The sequence below is a fragment of the Mandrillus leucophaeus genome, unplaced genomic scaffold (genome assembly GCF_000951045.1).
Source record: "Mandrillus leucophaeus isolate KB7577 unplaced genomic scaffold, Mleu.le_1.0 Scaffold75, whole genome shotgun sequence".
Lineage (NCBI taxonomy): Eukaryota > Metazoa > Chordata > Mammalia > Primates > Cercopithecidae > Mandrillus > Mandrillus leucophaeus.
In genome coordinates, this window is record NW_012108141.1 from 4,589,545 (window position 1) to 4,609,449 (window position 19,905).

A 19,905-nucleotide genomic window follows, 5' to 3' on the forward strand; every position below is an offset into this window, starting at 1 on the left:
GCTGTGAGAAGGTCTTTGGTTATGAGAAAGTAGATGGTGGGAGAGGAAAAGGAGGAAATGAAAACTTTAGATTAAAATGTCAAAAGCAGTATCAAAGCGAGGAAGGTGTGAATTGATTCATTGGTGTGAACACCAATTGAATTCCTACCTCTTGCTTCAGAAATAAGGGCAGAAAGCACTAATAGCAAACCTTGATTTTTTTTTTTTTTTTCCTTTTTATAGGCCATGTAGAATATAGTCATGGAACAGGAGAACCTGGCGGAAGCTTTGCTTTTAAATTTGATGTGGTTGATGGAGAAGGCAACAGATTGATTGACCAGTCATTTTCCATCAGCGTTCTAGGTAAAGGGACATTTGATTTTCTAATATAAAACTATTTTAGCAGTTCTGAGGTTACATAGTTTACACTTTGTTCACCTCAAGGCTCGAGTCCTTCCCTTTACCTAGCTGGTGTGGAAACTGAAAATCATACCCCCTTTATTGCACAAACCCCTGGCTCCTTGGTGTGCTGTCTAACACACAGGTCTAGAGATGACTCTGATCTTACTTCTTGGCACCAGGCCTAGAATTAAAGAAAGGAGGCTGAGAAGATGCCATTTCAAAGCACTCTTTCTGATATTTTCAGAAGACAAATCCCCACCAGTCATCATCACCAATAAAGGACTGGTCTTGGATGAAAACTCAGTGAAGAAAATCACCACCCTGCAGCTGTCGGCCACTGACCAGGACAGTGGCCCTACAGAATTGATCTACAGAATCACCAGACAGCCCCAGCTGGGCCACCTGGAACATGCAACATCACCAGGTAAGTCTATCATCTCTTGATTTATTGAATCAAAACTTAGGCCTTACGATTCCTCAAGGATCTAGAACTAGATGTACCATATGACCCAGCCATCCCATTACTGGGTATATACCCAAAGGATTATAAATTATGCTGCTATAAAGACACATGCACACGTATGTTTATTGCAGCACTATTCACAATAGCAAAGACTTGGAATCAACCCAAATGTCCATCAGTGACAGATTGGATTAAGAAAATGTGGCACATATACACCATGGAATACTATGCAGCCATAAAAAAGGATGAGTTTGTGTCCTTTGTAGGGACATGGATGCAGCTGGAAACCATCATTCTTAGCAAACTATCACAAGAACAGAAAACCAAACACCGCATGTTCTCACTCATAGGTGGGAACTGAACAATGAGATCACTTGGACTCAGGAAGGGGAACATCACACACCGGGGCCTATCATGGGGAGGGGGAGGGGGGAGGGATTGCACTGGGAGTTATACCTGATGTAAATGACGAGTTGATGGGTGCAGCACACCAACATGGCACAAGTATACATATGTAACAAACCTGCACGTTATGCACATGTACCCTACAACTTAAAGTATAATAATAATAAAAATTAAAATTAAAAACAAAAACAAACAAAAAAAAACTTAGGCCTTAGTAAGTATTGAGGGCAGCCACATCATGTGTCATGTATACCTAGAATCTGCCTTAATTCATATTTATTTTCTGCCTCACTGATTTTGACCATTATGCACTGCCTTGTATTATACTTAGCACACAGCAGGTGCTTAATGATTACTCCCTGAAGGTAAATTAAAAAGTACATGTAAAATTTTCTGTATGCAATCTTGTCTCCATAACTAGATGATAAATTCCTTTAGGGCAAACACTGCATCCTGCTTTTCATCTATACTCCCTTGAGCACTTGTGCAAGGCATTCTGCAGGGCTTAAAAATTCAATCCAGTGAATAGTGAGTGAGCAAGTGTACTGAGCAAGATTCTGGTTTAGCTGCTGTTCAGGAAGTGAAGATGAATGAGATACAATCCTTGCCCTCCAGAGTTCTCTACTGGGTAAGAAAAGGAACCTTTGCGCATAACCATAACTCAGGGGAAAATATGGCAGGTGTTTTAAGAAAGGTATAAACATGGTGTTGTAGGAGTTTAAAAATGGGAGAGGCTACATTGGGTGAGAAAGTGCACAGAGGTCGCATTGAAGAGTGCCGTTGGAAGGCAGAGTTTGGGCATACAGAATTTGTATTCTTTCCAGAGATGGGAATAGCATGAGAGGCACATTCAAACAACAAGGAGGCCAATTTAACTGAAGCACATATTCTAAAAATAGTAGGAAATGGGGCTCATGCATAGATTGAGAGTTTATGGAGGATCTTCGAAGCTGGAATAAGTAACCTCTATTTAATTTAATAAGCAATAGTGAGTTACTGTGGAATTTTGAGCAAGGAAGAAAAGTGAAATTCATCAGGTAGTGTCTAACAGGAAGAACTGAAGGAAAGAAAAAGGAGGCAGTGGCAGGGGTTAGAAAACTTTCACATTTGGCCAGGTAGAAGGTAGTGGGGTTTCACCTAGAGCAGCAGCCATGAGAATAGTAACATGAGAATAATGTGAGAGAGAATTCCTGTACCTAGTAAGTATTCAATAGACATTTGTTGGTTGAATGAAGGAAGGAAGAAAGGAAGGAATTTCAGGGGAGAACCTGTACAAGTTGGGAGCTGAATGGATGTGAGTGACAAGAGATATTTTCTGAATAAATAATCTAGAGCCAGGTGCAGCGGCTCACACCTGTAATCCTAGCACTTTGGGAGGCTGAGGTGGGAGGATCTCACTTAAGTCCAGGAGTTTGAGACCAGCCTGGGCAACATAGTGAGACCCCGTTTCTTTTCTTTTCTTTTTTTTCTTTTCTTTCTTTTTTTTTTTTTTTTTTTGAGACAGAGTCTCACTCTGTCGCCTAGGCTGGAGTGCAGTGGCGCAATCTCAGCTCACTGCAAGCTCTACCTCCCGGGTTCACGCCTCCCGGGTTCACGCCATTCTACTGCCTCAGCCTCCCAAGCAGCTGGGACTACAGGTGCCTGCCACCACACCCAGCTAATTTTTTGTATTTTTAGTAGAGATGGGGTTTCACCTTGTTAGCCAGGATGGTCTCGATCTCCTGACCTCATGATCCGCCTGTCTTGGCCTCCCAAAGTGCTGGGATTACAGGCTTAAGCCACCGCGCCCGGCCTCTTTTCTTTTCTTTTCTTTTCTTTTCTTTTCTTTTCTTTTCTTTTCTTTTCAAAGGCCAGATGTGGTGATGCACATTTGTAGTCATAGCTACTTGGGAGGCTGAGACAGGAGGACTGCTTGAGCCTGGGATTTGAGGCTGCAGTGATCTGTGATTGCACCAGAGCACTGCAGCTTGGTGACAGAGCCAGACCCTATCTCAAAAAAAAAAAAGACAATCTAAAGGTAGAATGATCTTTATTTCTTGGAACATAGAGGCAGTGACAGCATGTTGGAGATTTAGAGCTTCATGGATTCTTTTCATATTTTAGGTTATAGAGTCTTCATTAATTCAACCAGGGAAATGGAAAAACAGGAGAAGTTCCTGCCCTGATTGTACTCACTTTCTAATGCAAGGATTTCAACAGCAAGGAAGCAAGCACATATATGCTGTGTCAGATGGTGATGAGTGTCCAGGAGAAGTAAGGGTATTCCCGGGAGAACACAGAGAGCAAGCGGGTGAGGGAAGGCCTCTTTAATAATAAGATGACAGTTGAGCAGGCATCTGAAGAAAGCCAGGGAGCTGGCCATGCTGATACATTAAAAAAAAAAAAAGGACATTCCAGACAGAGGGATCAGCAAATGTCAACATCCTGAGGCGGGTTCCATCAGGCAAATCACGTTCAAGACGTAGCAAGGAGACCAGGGTGGCTGCAGCAGAGTGAATGAAGGGGAGAGTTGGGAGAGATGAGCTTTAAAAGATGGAGGGTGATCAAAGGGAGGAGGTGAGGGAGGCAGACCGCATCTGGGTCCAGAGCGATGGTGGAGGAGGGCGTGTTGTACGTGTGGCAGGAGGGCGTACAGAGAGATGGACAAATTGGCTAAAATCCCTAGTGGGAATTAGAGCAGGTCACCTGCCTTTTTGTCTGTAAGTTCCTGGGGGAAGTATGCAGAGCAGCACCCCCAAGACCTTGGCTACTGAGATATTAGATAAAGAATTCACGAGCTAATTGTCTCCGCCAGAATTCTGGAAGGCTGCTGATTGTATCTCTCCAAAGATGAAAGGGCAGACTTGGCTGTTGTGTTAGGCGGCGCATCCCCACGGTGCAGAGCCTTCAAAGGTCTGAGCTTCCGCAAGGCACTACCATTGCCTCCCTGCTGGTCAGTAGCAGTCCCAGCTCTTCCCTGACCCCAGCTGTGTTAAGAGTCCTGTTGGGGAGGCAGGGGCTCCAAATTTGCTTTTTCTGATTTCACAGCCCTCAGCCTTTCCTGGGCTTAAAATCTGGTGACTGAAACCAAGCCAGCTCTGGTTCAGGAGAGGCCAGTAGGTGATCATGCTTCCTCCTCCTGGAGCAGCGCCCTCCAGAAGTGGAGGGATGCTCTCTACCTGGGATGGTTCCTTCAGGTGCCTTTTTCCGATGGGCTTGACTTCCTAATTCACACCTTTCCCAGTTCCTACCAGTTTTTCTCAATCTGCCTGTTTCCAGTAACTCTGAAGAGAGCAGATACAAGGTTCCAGCCCTCTTCTCATTACTCTGAGGCGCCCCTCCCCGTGGCTGGTAGAGCATGACTTCCCTGCCCTCCTCATCACCAACCCCATACTGAGTCCCTTCTGTTTCATTTTGCCAGGACGTCTCCTTCCTTACCTCCCTAGCATGAGAAAATGTTCATGGGGGTGGTTGTTTTTACATGTCAAAAGTCTCCCTTTGGAGGAAGTACATGTTGAATACTTACTGGCCTCCCTGAAGGCAGGTGGCTACAGCTTAGCGAAAAGCAGCAGCACCTCACCCCACTTGTCTCCATGGGTGAGGATGGGTTTACCAGAAGTTGGAGTTGAGGGGGGCGGAGGTGGGGGTGGGGGTTCTGTTATTTCCAAGAAGAGCAGAGCAACTTCTAGGCCAGTGTCTGTAGTACAGGGCAAGATATTTATTTGGGGACCAGACGCCTCCTGGAATTATTATTAATCATTGGTGCTGCAGACACCCTCCTGATGGTTAACTGGGAAATAGACTTATTTTGATGCTGTCTTGCTTGGTCAGCTGATTATAATTGACTGTCCTCTGTAGAGAGAAAAGGTGGGGAAATCTCTTCTTCCCCATAGGAGATGTAGGGAGCTATCTGCCTATGCAAACTGTGCAGAAGACAGACCTAAGCCTTCTGTCACCGAAGAGAGTCCAGTTCCTGTATGCGCTGTTTTTTTGAGATTGAGCAGGCCACACCCTCACATCAGGGTTTCCCTCTGTCAATAGACCCAAAATATCCCTGTTTTTCTTGGGATATGAGAGTAAGGAGTTATATTAACTAAGATAGAAGCTAAGTTGCTGGACCAAGGAGACCCCAAAATACAATGATTTCAACAAGACATTCGTTTTCTCTCAGAGTAATCCAAAGGCAGGTGGCCCAGGGGTGTAAGGTGACTCAGTGATCCTCAATGTGAGGCTTCCACCTCTGGGCCAAGGTGAATGCTGCGGCTGTGGTCATCCCCCAGCCAGCAGAAAGGAAGAAAAGGCCAGGGGAGCCCCACATCCATTTTGTTTTTAGTAGTATTACTGGAAGAACACACGTCACTTTTTTTTTTTTTTTTTTTTGAGACGGAATCTCACTCTGTCACCCAGGCTGGAATGCAGTGGTGCAATCTTGGCTCATTGCAAGCTCTGCCTCCTAGGTTCAAGTGATTCTTGTGCCTCAGCCTCCCAGGTGCCTGGGATTACAGGCATACACCACCACACCTGGCTAAATTTTGTATTTTCAGTAGAGACGGGGTTTCGCCATGTTGGCCAGGTTGGTGTTGAACTCCTGACCTCAAGTGAGCTGCCTGCTTCGGCATCTGAAAGTGCTGTGTTTACAGGCATGAGCCACTGTGCCAGTCCTCAGATAACATATGTCACCTTCCAGTGGCAAGAGCATATGTGTGCAAAGCTGTGAGGTGGCTGGAGAATGTAGACTTTAACTGGGTATCTAATTACTTAACTAATAGTCAGGAGTCATATCTTTTTTAAGCAGGGGGAGGTAATATTGGGATATAGTTATTTCCAGGACAACACTGGTTTTCAAGGGATAGGGCATTTGGTTGTCACCCCTAGGGTACAAGTTGTCACACTGATTCAGATGGGGATGAAGGCTAATGGTGGCTAAACAAGCATTTAGAGGGTAGAGATAGGGATGCTATTAATAAATGTCCTGCAATGAATGGGATAAGCCCTGAACCAAATAATTGTTCTGTCTAAAAGGCCAGTAGTGGATTAGTGAGAACTAGTAGGCTGTGGCGTCTAATCCTAAGTCTGAATCCTCGTTCTTACTTTTAGCTTTATTCCTGATAGAGCATATTGAAATCAGCAGAGCTCCAAGAGACAGCTCTCAACACAACACAACTCTCAACACAACACAACTCTCAACACCTTACTCATTTCAGTCTCACCCCACGTGCTTCATTCAGGAGTTAGGTAGTTGCTGCTTCTGCAATATTTCAAGGAGGGCTACCTCCTGTTGGATTCCCCTCACCAGTTACAACACACCTTCCTCAAAGCCTGAAGTGACATAATGACTGCTTGGCCAGATGAAGAAAAGGTCCTCTCTGATCTGTCAGATTTTCTAAAGGCATTTAGAGACCCATTAAAAGGCCCTTTGCTGGTGGGCAACCAGGGGAAAGCCACAGTTGCTCTCCTCCCCCTGTGGAGTCCACTGGCAGCTGAACCAGAGCCTGAAATAAACTTTTCAGATGACGTTGGTGCTTAGCAAAGGCAAACAGAGAAGGACTTCTGCACCACAGGAGGGCAGCGGCAGCAGGTACCAGAGGTAGATCTCCTCGCTGGTCAGCCCCCAAAGCTTCTTGATTCTGTGAGAGATGCTGCTTGAAGAAAAGCGTTATGTACAGTGCTTAGCTTCATGCAGCCTCTGTGAATCACAGGTTACAAAGAGTATTTCCCCACCCTTCTGGGAATGTGGAACCAACCCCTGTGTTGTTATTGTTGTTTTAACCATTCTCAGGATCCTATCTTGCTCTTAAATCTTAAAATCAGGCAGATGAAGAGCTTTACCCTCATCAAATTGAAAATCCTTTCATCAGCTATTTACTAATCATGACGTACCCACGAAAGTGAGTACCCTCGAGGACGAGTCTAGACGTCTTAAATCCTTAAATCCTTTGGCTGTTACAAAACTCTGCAGGGAACACTTTCTTGCTAAGAGTTAACTTATCAAGGTGTCGCCCACAAGTTTTCCACTTTCTACTTTGTACTCGCTGCCAAGTTCTCGTTTCTTGAAGGAGCTAAATTAAAGCTCTAAAAAAGGTAAACCACCTTTCAAACAAGCATCTCTTCCCTTCCTTACCCCAGTTGACCTTTTAAGGCCACTTCTGAAAGTTCTCAGGGAAGTGGACATTTTGTCCAGAAATATCATCTCAACATGATTTCAAAATGGAGGGACAGCATCATGAGAGCCTGTGTGGCTTAGGCAGATAATATTGTCCTTAGGGAATGCACAGTTAGAGAGAGAGAGGTCAAAGCGAGAACTTCCAGGTAATGTCCTGGGCTTTGACTCAGCCACCTCCATAAATCAGACTACCCTGGAGTCCAGGCTGCCTCCTGGGATGTGTGAGCTACGGGATAGTTAAACCTCTTCAGTTGTGCATGCACCCTCAGCCCACTCATAATCCTCATTCCTCACTAGCTTTCTATCTTTGTGGAGGCTAGTCTGTATCGTGTCCTAGTGTATGGAGAAATCGCAGTATGAAGCCCCCTTTAGGCTACCTAGTCATGACTGCAGTTTAAGGGCCAACCCTTAGCACTTACCAGTTTAGTAACAGTCATATGAAGCATTATTTTTATTCACCAGATATAAATAGTTCTCTTGTCAGTAAATGCACACAATTTCTCTTATTAAAAATATTGCAGAATTCAAAACAGAAAACCAAGTATCACATATTCTCACGTATAAGCAAGAGCTTAACATTGGGTATACGTGGACATAAAGATGGGAACCTTAGACACTGGGGAGGGAAGGGGTGGGGGGAAAGGCTGAAAAACTTACTATTGGATATTGTGTTCACTATGTGGGTGACAGGATCAACAGAAGCCCAAACTTCAGCATCACACAATATACCCTGTCACAAACCTGTACATGTACCCCTGAATCTAAAATAATTTTTTAAACCTGCAGAATTCATATAACTTCAGACATAACCACCGCCGCCCCCACCACTGCACAGATCAAATAAGATCAAATACTTGATGTTAGTGTCATCCACCATTTTATCTGCTACCTCTGAGGGGGCTATGACTCTTCCAGTTAAAGAGATGACAAAAAAATACAGTGAAATAAGGCAGTGTGTTACACTAGCCTATGTGACTCATATAGAACAGAAAGAAAGCATTAAAAAAAAAAAAAAGAAACCAAAGCAGGTTTTCTGATTGTTCTTTCTACTCTTCTATTACATCAAGCGTTCTCAGCTCTATTTGGACATTAGAATCACATGAGTGATTAGAATGTTACACATTAGAATCGTCTGAGTGAGTGGCATGTGTTTAAAAATAATGATGCCTGGGCCCCACCTAGACCAATAAATAGAGACTCCTAGAGATGGGGCTTAGAATATAAGTGTCTTTTAAAAGGACCCCAATGAAATTCTATTTATAGGCTGGTTTGTAATTACATACATATGGTACTTGTCATATTAGAGTTGCTTCCTTCCCTCCTTTTCTCCTTGCCTGCCTTTCTCCCTTCAGTAAACACTTACTGCTACAAGAGACTACTTAGTTTTGGAAGTGGGGGACATGTAGAAAAATATGTGCATGTGTGTTTCGGTAGCCAGGCACACATAATTTGGTACACACATAATTCACACACATGTTTGGTAGCCACATGGCAGAGGACAGGGGGAGCCCAAAGCACGCATGGCAGGTTCCACCTAAGAGAGGGGTGGGGGTTAGTTGGGAAACAGTTCTCAGAGGTGATGCTTTAGCAATGGTGTTATTTCATTTCCTCTTTATTCCAACCTCTTTCAGTATTGTGAGACCATCCAAAATAGGATGCACCCATTGTCTTGGTTGGGTTCTCCCTGAGAGCAGAGGCATATTAGCTTGCTAGGGCTACCATTAAAAAGTTTCACAGAATATGCAGTTTAAACAACAGAAATCTATTGTCTCACAGTTCTGGTGGCTGCAAGTTTGAGATCAAGGTATTGGTAGGACTGGCTTCTTCTGAGAGCTGTGAAGGAAGGACCTGCCACAGGCCTCTCTCCTTGGCTTGGAGATGGCCATCTTTTCGTTTATGTGCTGTTCTCCCTGTTTAGATATGTCTGTATCCAAATTTATCTTTTTTATGACACCAGTCATATTCCATTAGGGTCCACCCCAATGACCTCATGTGATCTAATTACGTCTACGTTGACACTATTTCCAGATAAGCCACATTCTAAAATACTGGGGCTTGGGATTTCAACATGTGAATTTGGGGTAGGGAAATGGTGCAATTCAACCCATCACAAGAGGCTTTGCAAAAATCCTGAAGCAAGAAGGCTGAGCATCTCCCACAGGATGAGCTTCAGATAGGACATGGATATGGGTAACATGCATGGAACTGCCCACAGCTGTGCTGCAAGCGGGAGGTCTGAGGCATCATCTAACAAGCTGTTAAGAAGGCAATTTCTTCAGAGATGCTTTATTTCCACACCATTTCCCTGACCTGGACTCTGCTTTCTTTGGCATGCTGGCCCTCCAGGGGAATTGGAAAGACTGACAGGGTTAATGTGGGTCTCCATAATACTGCCAGATACATAGTTTAGCCAGCAGGTTAGTGATTGAAAACACCTTCAATGGGATTAAAACCCTTCAAGATATTTCAAATTGCAACTGCCTGCTGTGACAGCGGTAGGGACAATATGTGATTAGAAACACCACCTTGCTGGCAAATGAGCAGATGAAGTCTTCCAAAACCCAATTAGCAAAAGCTAAAATTTTAAAAATAAAAAGTGGATGAGGATTGAAAACATAGTCATGCATTGCTTAACAATGGGGAATACATTCTGAGAAATGCATTGTCAGGCGATTTCATTGTTTTGTGAACATCACAGAGTATGCTTACATAAACCTAGATGGCATAACCTGCTACACACCTGGCTACATGCATAGCCTGTTGCTCCTAAGCAACAAACCTGTGCAACGTGTTACTATACTGAATACCGTAGGCAATTGTAACATGATGGTAAGTATTTGTGTATCGGCACATATCTACACATGGAAAATGTACAGTATTGTAATTTTATGGGATCACCATCATATGCAGTCCGTTGTTGACCGAAACTGAAATGTCATTATGTGGCGCATGACTGTATGTGCTCAAAAGAACCTCTTAGGTATAGATTATAGTGGATAATCTAAACTAATTCACCAAATATGGTTTGAGCACTTACTGTGTTCCAGGGGTTATTCTAGGTGCACATCAGTGAAGAAACATGAAAAATTCTTGTCCTCTTAAAACTCAGGTTCTAGATGCAACTTGTTACCCCTGGCACATATTTATGAGTGTCATTTAAACAATAATATTAAAACCCATCAAAATCAATATTTCACACAAGAAAGAGGGTACAGCCAATAAGCCATTTTAGAAGGAACTACTCAAAAATATTGTGGTTTTTTTTTGAGTGGTAAGTCTATGAATGATATTTCTTTCCTACATTCCTAGATTTTTCACATTTTCTTTAATAGACATATATTACTTTCATATTGAAAAAGCGTTAAAGAAGAAGAGTGAAATTCAAGAGGTTTCTTGTCTAGATGAGTTTTACAAAAAGTGCTCCTAGAAGGCGTAAACTTTGTAATTAGACTGCCTCGAGTTCCAATTTCAGCACTGCCCCTTTATTAGCTATGTGACATAGGGTATGTCACATAACATTTTAATTATATAAATTACAGTGTCATGATATACAAAATGGGGGTAACGTGCTAACCTCAACCTCCCAGAGTTGTTAAAAGATAAAATTCAACATACATAAGCAGCCTTTAAACTGTGTTCCACCCATAATAGGTGCTCAATGTTTGCTAGATTGAATTAGGAAAGTCCCACTAAGGTCAAGCCTATCACTCTCGTGCAATGTAGTGAGAATATAAAATGGTAGTACCACCTTGGAAAAGCAGTTTAGCAGTTTCCCAAAAAATTACGCATACACCTAACATATATTCCAGGCATTTCACTCCTAGAGGTTTACCAAGAAGAATGAAAGCTTATGTCCATACAAAGATGTGCACACTAATCATCACAGCAGCTTTATATGTGTAGCATGCTAAATGAAAGAAACTAGACATGAAATAGTATATACTATATAATTCTATTTATTGAAAAGTAGAGAAAATGCCAACTAATCTGTAGCATCAGAAAGCAATTCATTGGTTGCTTTGCGATGGAGTAGGCGATGGGAAAGGGAAGGATGGAAGGATTATGAAGCGTAAGTTGGAAACTCGGGGTTGAAGAATTGGTTCACTATTTTGAATGAGGTGATGGTTTCTGCATGTGCCAAAGCTTATGAAATTGCACACTTTACGCCGGGGGCAGAGGCTCACGCCTGTAATCCCAGCACTTTGGGAGGCCGAGGTGGGTGGATCACCTGAGGTCAGGAGTTAGAGACCAGCCTGGCCAACGTGGTGAAACTCAGTTTCTACTAAAAATACAAAAATTAGGCAGGTATGGTGGTAGTGTGCCTGTAATTCCAGCTACTCAGGAGGCTGAGGCAGGAGAATCACTTGAACCTGGGAGGCGGAGGTTGCAGTGAGCTGAGATTGTGTCACTGCACTCCAGCCTGGGCAACAAAGCAAGACCCTATCTCAAAAAAAAAAAAGAAAGAAAGAAAAGAAAAAGAAATTGCACACTCTATATATGTGTAATTTATTATGTGTCAATTTTACTTCAATAAAAAATATTTTAAAAAATCAATCTCAAGAGGAAGGCAAAATCTATCACCTTTCTTAATCAGTCTTAGACTTCCATAAAGGGAACAGTGAATTAGGTGACCAGTTGATGGTGAGAATCCAAATGAGATTTTCCTGTGAGCTGTGAGAATGGATTCACAGCAGGGGGAAGAGATTTAAATTTCTCAGTATAGCCAGTCTGAAGTTATTAAATTTTTAAAGAATGGTATGGATTTCTGTCCAGAGCCAAAAGACAAAGCTATAAGGCAGGGTGCTACATTTCTTGCCTGTCAAGAACTGATGTAGCAAGCACAGAAATATAAAATGCCTCATCAAAAAATTAATGCCCCCATATTCGGGAGGCTATTGTATCTGTGTGACAAATTTCAGATGATAAGGAGAGATGCAAATGTAAACCATGTGGGTTGATTTTTTTTTTTTTTTTACTTCTTGAAGATACAGCAGTGATACTGATGTCACCCTTAAATATATGAGTCAATGTAGAATCTTTGTTTTCTTTGTAGGTTAACAATGACAAATCATAAAACCCAGAATACAGCAAATCAATTTCAGGGCCAAACTAAAGGACTAGATTACATGGATTAATACCTCAAAACCCAGAATCAGAAGGAGATAATTTGTGCTAGAGGATGAAAAGATGTGATTTTCATTTCAGTCTTGATTGGCACCTGGGTATGAGCGCTAGCAGCCCTAAGATAGAAGCAACAATTCCAAGTTGTTTTGCTAAATGTTGTGAGGCATTTAAAACAGAGACATTGCACATTAATGGGATAGTTTACCATTGTTTAAAATTTCTTTCAAACTTTTTGTTTTAAAAATGACTCTGGAAAAAAAATTTAACATGATTTTTTTCTCTATTATGTTATTAAAGGGTATTGTTTTTCCAGGTCATTTTTGATTTGGTATGGAATAATTGCTCATGCCCCAAAGTCATGCGGTAAGTTTTGTTACTGCCTGACTGGCTAAAGTGGGATGGGAGAAGCTAGAATCGTAGACCTGAGAGTTGAAAGGAACCTTGAAGAATAGCCAAAAAATTATGGCAGCCAGGGATGGCTTACCAATCACAGAAACAAAGCCATGTGTAGCCACGCCCTGTAACGTTAGTTTAAAAGCTAAACCATTATGCAATATTTAAAATGAGGGTAGGTCTTCAGAAAGGACTGTGAGGCTTGGGGGAATATAAAACTGAAGAGAGAGGGGCTTGGAGAATAAGACAATGGCTCTACCTTTCACAGATTTTACCTACATATATAAATCCCAAGAGAAAGAAGAGTAATATTGATTGAACACCTGCTGTTGGCTTGGCACATAGAAGCCACTATAATTAAGTTAACATGCTCTCCCACAGAATATATGCTCTTGTATCCACAAAAAACTCTTAACACAAGGTCCTCAAGAGCAGGACATAAATGCTATAAGAAAAATACAAAGGACCGTCTCTCTCTCTCTGGTGAGAGTATGACACTTCCCTAGCCTTAGATGTATGGCTAGCATTTTAATATCCTCTCTGTTTCTCTCTTCCCCTTTTTCTAGGTATCCAGATTAGTTCCTTTACTCAAGCTGACCTGACTTCACGAAATGTTCAGTATGTCCATTCTAGTGAGGCTGAGAAACATTCAGATGCCTTCAGCTTTACACTGTCTGATGGAGTCAATGAGGTAGGTGAGCACTGGACTCCATCCTTGAAAAGTACTGATTCCTCACCATCTTCTTTGAATGGAGTAGGCAGAGTGACTGGTGAAAAGAGATCTTCATTTTCCTCTGCTCTCAGTCAAGGAGTAGGGGCAGCCTCTGTAGCCAGCTTGGTTCTTGCCCAAGAGGACTCACTTTGGGGCTCCTAATTATTGACTTGTGCCAGAAATGTGTGAAAGGGAAAGTAGAGAGCACCTACCTTGGACTTGTTGGGTGAGTGCTAGGGACAGGTGTCCCACCTGCACTTTCCTGCCATTCTAGGTAACTCAGACTTTCCGTATCACTCTTCACCCTGTCGATGATTTGCTGCCCATCGTACAGAACTCAGGGATGCGGGTGCAGGAGGGCGTGAGGAAGACCATCACAGAGTTTGAGCTTAAGGCGGTGGATGCTGACACAGAGGTAAGAGCGCTTCCTCCCCTGGGTTCTCTGGCTAAATGAGAGGCTGACCTGGTGGCAGCTATCGCTTTGCAGCTGTGCATCCTGATGGTAGGGAGGAACTGTAAGGTGAGTGCAAACATCCTTGAAGGATTAAGAAACAGAAGATACCCTGGCCTTCTAGAAAAGAAAATCAAATGCATTTGAGATAAAATTGCTTTAAACCCTTTCTAAAAACCTAAATACATTCATCCTCTCCCTTGAGTACATGTAACAATCCTTTTAACATGTTATAGCTCTTGCTATAATGCTGATTTTGTACTGATCTACAGAAAATCAGGTAGATGACATTTTACCCATTAGCGTGAACAGGGATTTTCTATACCTATATGCCCTTTTCTCCATTTCACCTCCTTCATCCAGACTTCTCTGATGGCAACTAATTATTACAATTTGAGCCTCCTCAAAAATTAGGCTTTGTACAGTAAAACAGCGCATGTGGAGACTAAGCTCTTATTCTCATGCTTCCAGATTAAAGCATCTCACATTCTGACATGACTTAGCTCGCATAAACTCATACTGCCACACTTACTAATTAGTTCTCTGTGCCAGCACTCATTGATTGATTCTTTCATCAAATATTAATTATGTATGATGTTCTAGGCTCTGCTGTAGATGCTAAAGACAGGGCTGTAACAAGACAGATAAAGTTGCAGGCTTAGAGAGCTTACTACCTTTGGTTGGGGAAAAGACAGTAAAGAAAGAAGGAGCATATTATGATCAGATACAGTGAGTGCTATGAAGAAAAACAAAGGCAGATGAGGGAGATAGAGATTGATAGATGTGCTACTTCAGAGTATCCAAAGAAGGCCTCTCTGAGGAGGTCATACTTTAGCAAAGACATTGTTAAGCAAAAGGGCAAGCTATGCAGTTATCTGGGAGAATTCACCCTCCAGACAGCGGAACCAGAAATGCAAAGGCACTGTGATCTAGTGCACTTAGACTCTGGGAATAACTGTAGCAAAGGTGGCAAGAGGCCAAGAGACTGGAACACATTGAATAGGCAGGAGAAAAGAATGAGGTCAGAGAGGAACCCTGGGACTAGGTCATAGAGGGCCATGCTGGCCCAGGTTAGGCCTTGGCATTTTGTTCTAAGTTGGTAGGAAACCCTTGAAAAGCCTTGGGAAGGATTTTATGCCTCTTTTTCTTTCTGTGGGTCACCAGAGAAGCAGTAATTAAAAATGAGAAGCTAGCTTCTGTTGTGATGCATATGAGATTCTGTATATAAGACTTATGGGTAGATGTATGGGAAAGAAATGAACAGATTAAAAAGGTCTATTTCCTATCATCTTCATAGAGGTTTACAATTCAGGCTTTCCCCTATGACCTGAAGAGAAGAAATTTAAATGTTTTAGTCTTACACCTGAAGGTACCAGAATGTAAGTGCAATTCTAGCAAACAGTGTGGTCATTCTCTTTAGCCCTATTTTTGGCATCTCTAAAGAAAATACAGTCCTTACTTTATCAATGTCTTTGGGTTCTGCTACCCTTGACCAGCAATTGGGCATCACTCACTCTTTTGATTTCTGTTATGAGCTTCCCTCCCCTCTGGTATTTTGCCTTCCGGACAGGCCGAGTCTGTCACTTTCACCATTGTGCAGCCTCCACGCCACGGCACCATTGAGCGAACCAGCAACGGGCAGCATTTCCACCTCACCTCCACCTTCACCATGGAAGACATCTACCAGAACCGGGTCAGCTACAGCCATGACAGCAGTAACTCCCTCAAGGACTGGTTCACCTTCACTGTTTCTGATGGGACAAACCCCTTCTTTATCATTGAGGAAGGGGGAAAAGAGGTGAGGGGTGAGGACACTGGAGGAGGTAGCCTAGCACTGCATGGCAGAAGCAGAACATGGATTTTTACATCAAGCATACCACTGTTTGAGTTCTTGTTCTGTCACTAGCTAGTAGGTTGGCCTTGGGCAAATTACATTTCTAAGCCTCAGTTTTTCATCTGTAAAATGGACAGTAATTATCTGCTTCAAATAGTTGGTTTAAGGATCCAAGGAGGTGATCCACATAAAATACTTAACACCATTGACAAATAGTGCTCAATAAATGGTGATAGTTCTTGTTGTTAGTATTACTGTTATTTCTTTTTTCTTTTTGCCCATCCTTTACCCTTTAATTTTTCTTTCATCTGGTTTTTGAATAATGTTGTGTATCTCTAGATTGTTTTTCTCTTTTTGGGCTGGATCCCCTCAGCCTAAACAGAGTTTCTCAGTCTTTGAGAAATAGTGGTTAAGAGTGTGGTTTTTGCATCCAAAATAAATTGATTTTTAAAAATAATTTTTATTTTTAATTTTTGTGGGTACACAGTAGGTGTATATATATTTTTGGGGTACATGAGTTGTTTTGATACGGGCATGCAATGTGTAACGCTCATATCATGGAAAATGGTGTATCCATCCCCTCAAACATTTATCCTTTGTGTTACAAACAATCCAGTTATTCTCTTTTAGTTATTTTAAAATGTACAATTAAATTATTTTTGACATTAGTCACCTGTCATGTTAGCAAAAACTATGCCTTATTCATTCATTCTGACTTTTTTTTCTTACCCATTAACCATCTCTGCCCTCTTACTACTCTTCCCAGCCTCTAGTAACTATTCTTCTCCTCTCTAGCTCAATGGGTTCAGTTGTTTTGATTTTTAGATCCCATCTATAAGTGAGAACATGTGATGTTTCATTGTGCCTGACTTTTTTCACTTAATTTAATGGCCTCCAGTTCTATCCATGTTGTTGCAAATGACTGAATCTCCTCCTTTTTTATGGCTGAATAGTACTCCATTGTGTATACGTATCACATTTTCTTTATCCATTAATCTGTTGATGGACACTTAGGTTGCTTCCAAATCTTGGCTATTGTGAACAGTGCTTCAACAAACATAGGAGTGCGACTATCTCTCTGATATACTGACTTCCTTTCTTTTGAGAATATACCCAGCAATGGGATCGCTGGATTGTATGGTAGCTCTATTTTTAGTTTTTTGAGGAACCTCCAAACTGTTCTCCATCGTGGTTGTACTGATTTACGTTCCCACCAACAGTGAATGAGGGTTCCCTTTTCTCCACATTCTCGTTAGCATTTTTTATTGCCTGTCTTTTAGATAAAAGCCACGTTAACTGGGGTGAGATGACATCTCATTGTAGTTTTGATTTGCATTTCTCTGGTGATCAGTGATATTGAGCACTTTTTCATATGTCTCTTTTCCATTTGTATATCTTCTTTTGACAAATGTCTATTCAAATCTTTTGCCCATTTTAAAATTAGATTATTAGATTTTTTCCTGTAGAATTGTTTAAGCTCCTAGTATATTCTGCTTATTAATCCCTTGTAGATGAGTAGATGGCAGATATTTTCACCCATTCCTTGGGTGGTCCCTTCACTGTGTTAATTGTTTCCTTCGCTGTGCAGAAACCTTTTAACTTGATGTGATCCCATTTGTCCATTTTCACTTTGGTTGTCTGTGCTTGTGGGATAACACTTAAGAAATCTTTGCTCACACTGACATCCTAGAGAGTTTCTAAATGCTTTCTTGTAGTAGTTTCATCGTTCGAGGTCTTAGGTTTAATTCTCTAGTTGATTTTGATTTGATTTTTGTATGTGGTGAGAGATAGGGGTCCAGGTTCATTCTTCTGCATATGTATCCTAAAAGATACTGATTTAATTTCCAGCCCTGTCATGTACAAACTGAATGTACTTGTAAATCATTTAAACTTTCTAAGCCTCACTTTCCCTATCTGTAAAGTAGGAGTAATACATATTCTCCTGATGTATATAAAGCACTTAGCCCAGTGCCTGGTACACAGGGAACATCAGATAAACTGAAGCTGTAATCATCATCATCATCATCATCATCATCTTAGAACCAGCTTGTGAAACCAGTAAAACGCTTTTCTATTGAGGTCGTGCAACTGACAAGCTTTACTTCCTAAAGGAACTGCTGTCTTCTAACATCCAGATGATCAGAAGAAACGTTGATTCCCCTTCCACTCCCTTGCTGCAATTTTTCTCATCCCTTCATTTGTTAACCAGCTCTCCTGCAGTTCCTAAACTGCAATTCTGATGAAAGGTATCTGACCTGGGGGAGGCAGTTTTAGTGAGCGGCATGTGTACACCTTACTATACCTCCAAGATAACAAAGGGATCTCAGGCCTTCACAGCTCCTTTTCTACTTTGACAATGAAGGATTATTTTCCTGGAAAAAAGATCCTCTGTGTCCTTTCGAGACAAACGGTCTGTGAGAAGGTCATTCTCTGTTAGCTGGTATGTCGGTGGGATGGCTCTTGGGATTTTCCTGCTATTTCGGTGTCTGCACAGCATCACCACCTGGCAAGTCATCACTCTTGTTTTCTCTCTCCCAAACTGTAGCTGTTCCCCAGTTAGTTTGACTTTCAGAAGAGAGAAAAGATTTCAGGATATATCAGCAAGAGGGCTACTGTTCTTATAAACAAAACATTACAGCAGGTCTCTGGAGGGTCGGTGTCATTTTAAAACAAAAATGGGAATTATTTAGAAGGTGGCTTGTGGGAGATTGAAAAGCCAACATCTCATTGCCCTGTGTCCCAGCTTGCTGTATCCACCCAGGAACAGTGAGGTGCTGGATCCAATTTATGATGTGTGTGTTGCATGCCTGCATGTGCGTATCTGTGAGAATGGGATTATAAACAAAATTTCCTTTTCACTATTCCCACAAATGCTTTTATTCCTGATTTCTTCTGCCCCTCACCCTCGTATAGAGAGGTCTCCCTTAAAACAGACAACAACGGGAAAAGGAAAAAAAAAAAAAAAACAAAGAAACTATCTTCCCATGAAAACCTCTTTCACATCTGGCATAATCCCACCTAGATATTTCAACATTAACAATTTAATGATTATTTTTGTCAGCCTCTCATGAAAATTTTAACAAGGTTTATTGAAAGGGAAAATACTGTTTATTTTTTCATCCCAAGACAATATTGAACTCAACTAAAGAAGACATAGGTGTGTAAAAACCAACTTCCATAGAAGGTGAAATGCCAGCAAGAATGCCACTTGTTTTTTTGTTTTTTTGGTTTTTTTCTTTTCTTCCTACAGTGTTCTCACTATATCATTCAGCTTTCTCCCTTAGGTCTTGTGCCAAGACGATAAGGGATGGGAATGGGCTCAGTTGCCCATCCCTCATCTCTGAAGTGTCAGCAGATTTCACAGGTTTCAGCTGTGTAGGCCCTGGGCTTAACATACTTCAGGTGCTTGTGAATGATGAGTTTTCTTTTCTGCCCTCCCCTACAGATTATGACAGCAGCGCCTCAGTCATTCTGGGTAGACATCCTCCCAGTAGATGATGGCACGCCTAGAATTGTCACCAACCTGGGACTCCAGTGGCTGGAGTACATGGGTGGCAAGGTAAGGCCTGCCCGTCCGTCATGTTCACACCACCCAACTTGGGCTACATCCTTATTCACGACAATGACTTACAAATAGAACTACAGTTACGCTCACCTGTTTGTCCCTCCCTAAATAAACTGATTTTCCTGAAATTAGTGAACTCCATGAGTTTGGTTAGAATTGTTGATTGGTTTATTAGATTGTGTAGGATCAGTTATGATTGTGTATAGTTTAAGATGCTCTTACAAAAAGACCCCAAAATATAGTAGGTCAAACTAGATAGAAGTTTATTTATTTATTTTCTCACATACAGGGTGGAAGTAAGTGGGCAGTGCAGGGCTCTACCTGAGCACTTAGAGATGTGGATTCCCTCCACCTAATTGTTCTGCCATCACTAAGTGGTTGCTATTGACAACCTGGTCAAACTTCTTCAGAAATTCATCAATATACAGTTGGCCC

At 41.9% G+C, this 19,905-nt stretch overlaps 1 protein-coding gene across 1 annotated transcript in view; it reads left to right on the forward strand.

Annotated features, from left to right (window-relative positions):
* FRAS1 (Fraser extracellular matrix complex subunit 1) overlaps nucleotides 1–19,905 on the forward strand; it is a 452,220-nt gene that overhangs the window by 355,634 nt on the left and 76,681 nt on the right. Inside the window, exons 46-51 of the mRNA XM_011966222.1 lie at nucleotides 223–342; nucleotides 626–805; nucleotides 13,475–13,599; nucleotides 13,895–14,035; nucleotides 15,642–15,869; nucleotides 19,351–19,464. Of these exons, the coding sequence (XP_011821612.1) occupies nucleotides 223–342; nucleotides 626–805; nucleotides 13,475–13,599; nucleotides 13,895–14,035; nucleotides 15,642–15,869; nucleotides 19,351–19,464 (908 nt within the window). The remainder of the gene's footprint in view (nucleotides 1–222; nucleotides 343–625; nucleotides 806–13,474; nucleotides 13,600–13,894; nucleotides 14,036–15,641; nucleotides 15,870–19,350; nucleotides 19,465–19,905) is intronic.